The sequence below is a fragment of the Coffea eugenioides genome, chromosome 2 (assembly GCF_003713205.1).
Source record: "Coffea eugenioides isolate CCC68of chromosome 2, Ceug_1.0, whole genome shotgun sequence".
Classification (NCBI taxonomy): Eukaryota; Viridiplantae; Streptophyta; class Magnoliopsida; order Gentianales; family Rubiaceae; genus Coffea; species Coffea eugenioides.
In genome coordinates, this window is record NC_040036.1 from 76,279,140 (window position 1) to 76,286,707 (window position 7,568).

Here is a 7,568-nt window from a genome sequence, read left to right on the forward strand (position 1 = left end):
GAGATCACCATGAGGGGCACTTTTTTTATTTCTTCACAATATTCTCTCGGGACTAGCAAAGGATTATCAAATTGTAGCAGGTTGCAGGCATATACCTGCCCTTACTAGTCTAATCATAGTCAAGGGACAAGTTGTCTCTATTCTCCACGTTACTTTTGTATACATCGAGACGGACTCAATTTACCAAATAAGCTAACCCAAAATGATTAATTCAGCACATGAAAGCCTGCTATTTTACTTAAGGATAAGGGTAGGGACGGTCATCAAAGGGGGTCATCAAAAGGACCGTTCTGCATAGTTTATGGTCAGAATTTGGTTATAAAAAATTGTATAGTCCAAATTACGTTTTGTATCTTGATTTTCATAATATGTGTGGGACTTATAAAATTTTGTTCTAATGTTACACGTTGTGCAAATAAAATTACATCATGTACAAATAAAATTACACGGTATGTAAAATGCACAAAACCGCCAGTTGCAACCGTTCCTGCCCGTGGTCCCTTACTTAGAACTTTTTTTCTTTTTCTTTTTTTTACGTCAGCCACTTGCACTAATATTGGATAAATGGGTACTAACCGAAAGTTAGAACAATACAAGAGGATGGTTTAAACCGATGCTTTTTAAACTCTGGCAAGTTGATTGTGTGATTTCGGTTTTTTTTTGGTTCAACCAGCCAATATGTTGGTTCACCGATTTATTAGTTTTTATAAGAAAAAAATGAAAAATATTACTATTTATTAACTGCATATTCATTTAATTAGTTTTAGCCTAATTCCCGATCAAACAGGACAAATATTTATTTAATTAGTCCCTATGGGTTAGGACCTTCGATTTTATAAACACATTTTGATCAAGATGAATGAGTCTCCTCAGAAAGTACTTGGAGGATGTCTAGTGGCAGTTCTTTCGCTTCTCCAATTATGAAGAGGCAAGTAAAAATGAATATGTCGAATAATATCATCATTAAAGACTATGTTATAAGCTTTTCCCTGAACATTTGAGCAGTAGACCAATTCTGTTACCATAAAAGTCTCGAATATCTAGCTAATATTCCTGTTTCAACAGGTTAGAAGGCAAAGTTGCTGTGATTACGGGCGGTGCAAGTGGCATTGGCGAATGCACTGCGAGGCTGTTTGCCGAGCATGGTGCTAAGGTCATCATTGCTGATGTCCAAGATGATCTTGGCCACTCCATATGCAAAGAAATCGATTCCATAGAATCCTTTTCTTATCTCCACTGCGATGTAACAAATGAATCTGATGTCAAAAACGTGGTGGACACCGCGATTTCCAAACATGGAAAGCTTGATATAATGTTCGGTAATGCGGGGATTGCAGGAAATGCTGATCCATCAATCATGGGAGGAGCTGATTATGACAACTTTAGAAAAGTCATTGACGTTAATGTGTTTGGCGCATTTCTATGTGCCAAACATGCTTCTAGGGTAATGGTCCCTGCCAAGAGAGGAAGCATTCTTTTTACTTCTAGTATTTGTTCGGTCACATCTGGCGATGCCTCTCATGCTTATACTGCGTCTAAGCATGCGGTGATAGGGCTGACCAAGAACTTGTGCGTCGAGTTGGGGCAGTATGGGATCAGAGTGAACTGTATTTCTCCATTTATGGTCGCCACTCCGGCGCTGCTGAATACTATGGGAATGAAGGAGAAGAAGGAAGCAGAGGAATTCATGTGTGGTATTGCCAACTTGAAAGAGACCACCTTGGAGGCGGATGATATTGCAGAAGCTGCATTGTACCTTGCCTGTGATGAATCCAAGTATGTTAGTGGGCTAAACCTTGTAGTTGATGGTGGATACAGCACAACCAACACTGCTATGAAGGAAGGCATCAAGAAACTCATTGTTTCTTGAATTGAATTTTAGTGCCATTTTGTTGTTGCCCCAGTTCTTCCTTTTGAATTTCCAATAATAAATCAAATTAAGTGTTAAGATGGAGTTCAGGCATTTTATTTTTGAAAAAGGAAAATAAAATCAGGTATTAAACAAAGTACCACTTTGTTGTTGCCCTGTTTTTCCGTTTGTTTTAGGATTATTTATGTTAATTCATGAAAAATGCATTGTATCACTCACCACATATATATATTTTTTGTGTTTTGCCTTGTTTTTTTTTATCTACCTTTTATTGCAATTGGTTCCGCAATATTTTTTCCTCATTCTTCTTTATGTATATGTAAATCATAGAATGAACGTTAAATGAATTGACACAAATACCCCATTAAACTAATAAAAATAAATAAATTTGACAGCAAATTTTGATGGAATAACTATTAATATACCACTTCTGTCAGTTGGGTACATAATTTGAAACTAAAAATTGTTTAGTGACCAAAAGTATATTGATCACGGAAAAAAAAAAAGAGTATACTATCGCTCAATTTCTTATGAGTTGTTTTGCTGCGTGACAATGCAGCTTAATCTTGTTGGGGAAATCGGGTAATTTCCCACTCAAAAATACAACTAGTGATTAAACCGATTCAGTAATTCCCAGGAAAGATCGTCGAAACAATTTCCTTAGACAGAATTACCATTCCAAGTAAATTCCCAGGAAAGGCTGGAGGGGTCACAAGCGGTCCCACTTAAAACCCAGTCTCCTAGACAGAACTTACGTGCACGGTGTATTATCACAATATACCCGTGTATACATAAATAATACGTACACACGAATAAGAAAAATACACCCAAATGAACCGTATAATATACTACAAATATACCCGACAAATATAGACAAATATATTGAATACTATACTACAATAGAAAAGAAACTAATAAATAAATGCGGAACAAATAAAAGAGATAAGGAAAGAACGCACCCGAAAATTGATAACGGAGTTCGGCCAATTTTGCCTACTCTCCGAGCACCACTCAAGCGACCCGCTTTTATAAATTTTGGGAGAGAAGAAAGAATACAAAGAATTACAAAATCCTTTTTGGTGTAATTCTTTTGTTTTCTTTTCCTTTTGGTACAATTTAATTGGAAGGACTTGAGAGCTATTTATAGCTCTCAAGCTAAGGTTCTTCCAATAATCCCACCGATGTGGGATAGACATTAGGCCACCAAATTCAACAATTGTTGGCCTTAGAAAGGTCAACAATTAAGGCTTGAAGAATTCAAGACTTTGAATTCAACAAATCTCCACCTTGGCATAATTTCTAATCCCACCCAAAAAATACAAATCTTCTCCCTCAAAAAATCAAACGGTCCTTGTGGCGCTTCCAAATTTGCGCCGTCAGGCGCCAACTCAAATGTGCAAGATATTGACCAAGTTTAAACAATGTTCAAACTTGGACCTTGTTACCACCTTGGTCAGCATATCTGCAGGATTCTCCGTAGTCCGAATCTTCTGGAGAATAATCTCCTCTTCTTCGAGAATTTCCCGCACATAGTGATAGCGAACATCAATGTGCTTCGTTCTTGCGTGCAAGACCTGGTTCTTTGCTAAGTGAATAGCACTCTGACTGTCACAAAACACGTCAATGTGTTTTTGACCAACTCCCAAGTCTTCAAGCAATCCTTGAAGCCAAATTGCCTCCTTCACAGCTTCTGTAATCGCCATGTACTCTGCCTCCGTTGTTGACAAAGCCACCGTTGACTGTAAAGTAGACTTCCAACTAACTGGCGCCTTGGCAAATGTGAACAAGTAGCCAGTCGTAGAACGTCGCTTATCCAAATCACCTGCATAGTCAGAATCACAATATCCAACTACACATTGACCAAGTGATTTATCCTGCTCAAATACTAATCCAACATCTACGGTATTTTGGATATACCGTAGAATCCATTTCACAGCTTGCCAATGACCCTTGCCTGGATCATGCATAAACCTGCTTACCACACTAACTGCCTGTGAAATGTCGGGTCTCGTACACACCATTGCATACATCAAGCTACCAACTGCATTAGCATACGGGACTTTCGCCATATATGCTCGCTCTTCATCCGTCTTTGGAGATAATAGGCTATTAAGTTTCAAATGAGGAGCAAGCGGAGTACTTACAGGTTTTGAATTTTCATTCATGCCAAAACGTTGTAGTACTTTCTTCAAATACTGCTTTTGTGTCAGACAAAGCTTGTCTCTCGTTCTATCCCTACTTATCTCCATGCCGAGAATCTTCTTGGCTTCTCCCAAATCCTTCATCTCGAACTCTTTACTCAACTGAGCCTTCAATTTATCAATTTCAACTTGGCTCTTTGATGCTATCAGCATATCATCAACGTACAAGAGTAAGTAGATGTAGGAATCATCTCGTAGCTTGCTCAAATACACACAGTGATCGTATTTGCTTCTTGTGTACTTCTGACCCATCATGAACTGGTCAAATCGTTTGTACCATTGTCTCGGTGATTGTTTCAATCCGTACAACGATTTGCTCAGCTTACAAACCCAATTTTCTTTACCAGCAACTTTGAATCCATCTGGCTGAGTCATATAGATTTCCTCCTTCAAGTCACCGTGAAGGAACGCGGTCTTCACATCAAGTTGAGCTAGCTCCAAATTCAACTGCGCTACCAAGGCCAACAAAATTCTAATAGAGGAATGTTTAACAACTGGAGAAAATACCTCATTATAATCAACTCCCTCCTTCTGAGCGTAGCCCTTAGCCACCAATCTTGCCTTGTAGCGAACATCAATCTTGTCAGGAAATCCTTCTTTCTTTGCAAATATCCATTTACATCCAATTGCCTTCTTGCCCTTCGGTAGTTGTGTCAACTTCCACGTATTGTTCTTCTGAAGAGATTGCATCTCTTCTTCCATAGCATCTTTCCATCTACCATCTTCTGTACTTCGAACTGCTTCAGAAAATGTGGATGGAACATCATCAACAACTGGAAGTGCATAGGCCACCATGTCAACAAAACGAGCAGGTTTATGAATTTCTCGTCTTGCCCTATTGACGGCAATTGACTCTTGCTGCTGTTGAGGTTCTTGGGTTGAAACCTCTTCCTCATCTGACTCTTCTTCTGTCATGGGAGAGTCACTGAAGGTGCTGTTTGTTGGGCTCACCATTATCTGCTCAAACTCCACCTGCTTCGGCGTACACTCCACCTGTTGAGGAGTACCACTGGTTCCATCTTGTGTTACCTTATTCAACATGACAGATTCATCAAAGGTAACATCCCTACTGATAATGGTCTTCTTTGCTTCTAGACACCACAAACGGTATCCCTTAACTCCTGCACTAAAGCCCATAAAGAGAGCCTTCTTTGCACGTGGATCCAATTTTGATTCATTTACATGATAATATGCAGTAGAACCAAAAATACGCAAAGAATCATAATCTGTTGCAGGTTTTCCAGACCATACCTCTAATGGAGTCTTGCCACCGATTGCAGATGATGGCAAGCGATTGACAAGATGTTGAGCGTATGTCACAGTCTCAGCCCAAAACTTTCTGCCTAACCCAGCATTAGACAGCATGCAACGTACTTTCTCCACTAGTGTCTTGTTCATACGTTCTGACACCCCATTCTGCTGCGGTGTTTTTCTAACTGTGAAGTGTCGAACTATGCCACATTCTTGGCATATCTTCTGGAAGGGATCACTCTTATATTCTCCACCGTTGTCTGTTCGGAGGATCTTGATCTTTCTTCCCGTCTGGTTTTCAACCTGAACTTTCCATTTAAGGAAAATCTCTAGCACCTCATCCTTACTCTTCATAGTAAACACCCAAACTCTTCTGGAAAAATCATCAATAAAAGTGACAAAATAATACCTGCCACCAAGGGATGGAGTCTTGGCAGGTCCCCACACATCTGAGTGCACATAATCCAAAATACCCTTGGTATTATGGATACCAGTGCCAAATTTCACTTTTCTTTGTTTTCCCAGAACACAATGCTCACAAAATTCTAATTTGCAAACTTTCGTACCTTTCAATAATTCTTTGTTTGGCAAGATTTTGCAAGGATTTTTCACCAGCATGTCCAATCGCATGTGCCACAACTTTGTTGCTTCCGCATCCTTCTTGCTACTGGAAGATGTTGCTGCTGCTGCTGTCCCAACAACTGTACTACCTTGTAGTAATACAGATTATTCTTTCTCACACCTTTTCAACATCACAAGTGCTCCCGAAGTTACTTTAAGAAATTCCATCTCGCATCTTCACTTCCCAAGCCTTTTGACTCCAAGAGTCCCAAGGAGATGAGATTCCTTTTCAAATTCGGCACGTACCGAACATCTTTCAGGATTCTGGTGGAAATCCATCATGATTACGCAGCTTGATTGAAACCTATCCAACTGTTTTACATGGATTGTCATTTCCCATGTACACAACTCCACCTTCAAATTCTTCAAATTCAAAGAACCACTCCCGCATGGGAGTCATATGGTAGGTACAAGCTGAATCCAAAATCCATTCATCTGGATGGGATGTTAAAGGTGATACAGCCAAAGAGAAATCTGATTCCGCATCACTTTTGCATTCTGCAATATTTACGTCTTGCGGAGCTTTCCCTTTTTTCTTCAACTTTGGACAGTCTTTCTTCCAGTGCCCTTTCTCACGACAGAAGCACACTCATCTTTGGCAACTCTGCTTTTCGATTTGGACCTTCCTCTTCTCCCCTTTGATTGGCTTTGTTGACGACCTCTTGCCACTAACGCTTCATCTGCTGCAGCTACTTTCTTTTTCATTTTATCCTGCTTTCTCAATTCACGACTATACAAAGCAGAACATACAGCATCTAAAGACACATTTTCCTTCCCATGAAGTAACGTAGTTTCCAAATGTTCAAATTCATCAGGAAGGGATGATAACAATATCAAAGCCAAATCTTCATCTTCAAAATTTACATCTAAATTAAACAGGTCTGCTACTAATTGATTAAACATAGTGATGTGTTCATTCATAGTAGTACCTGGTTGGTAATCGAAACGGAACAATCTTTTCTTCATTAGGAGTTTATTCTGACCACTCTTCTTCAGAAATTTCCCCTCCAATGCCCTCCACAATTTCCATGCAGAAGTCTCGTTCTTGAAAGTATATTTTTGCTCTTTGGACAAACACGATCGAATAGTTCCGCATGCCAACCGATTTATGGTACTCCACTCCTTCTCTTCTATGTCATCTGGTTTCTTTTCTTCAATGGCAATGTCAAGACCCTGTTGGAAAAGGGAGTCCATGACTTCGCCTTGCCATATGCCGAAATGGCCAGTACCGTCAAATGTCTCCACTGCCACCTTTAAACTTGACATTGGAATTCTCGACCATGTGGACGAGGAAGCCGATGCCCCAGATACAATTCTTGACGTGGAATTGTCAGATGCCATTACAGACTCAAATGATAGTATTCAATATAACAAACTACAGACAAGCCAAAGGACGAACCTTCGGCTCTGATACCACTTGTTGGGGAAATCGGGTAATTTCCCACTCAAAAATACAACTAGTGATTAAACCGATTCAGTAATTCCCAGGAAAGATCGTCGAAACAATTTCCTTAGACAGAATTACCATTCCAAGTAAATTCCCAGGAAAGGCTGGAGGGGTCACAAGCGGTCCCACTTAAAACCCAGTCTCCTAGACAGAACTTACGTGCACGGTGTATTATCAC

The 7,568-nt window shown here is 39.7% G+C and overlaps 1 protein-coding gene across 1 annotated transcript; it reads left to right on the forward strand.

The window, feature by feature from the left end:
- The first annotated feature begins 887 nt into the window (after positions 1-887).
- Positions 888-1,870, forward strand: LOC113760302 (secoisolariciresinol dehydrogenase-like). The gene is made up of 2 exons (XM_027302857.1): positions 888-928; positions 1,066-1,870. Exons 1-2 carry the CDS (start codon positions 888-890, stop codon positions 1,868-1,870), a joined length of 846 nt encoding a protein of 281 aa, XP_027158658.1.
- Positions 1,871-7,568: the final 5,698 nt, after the last annotated feature.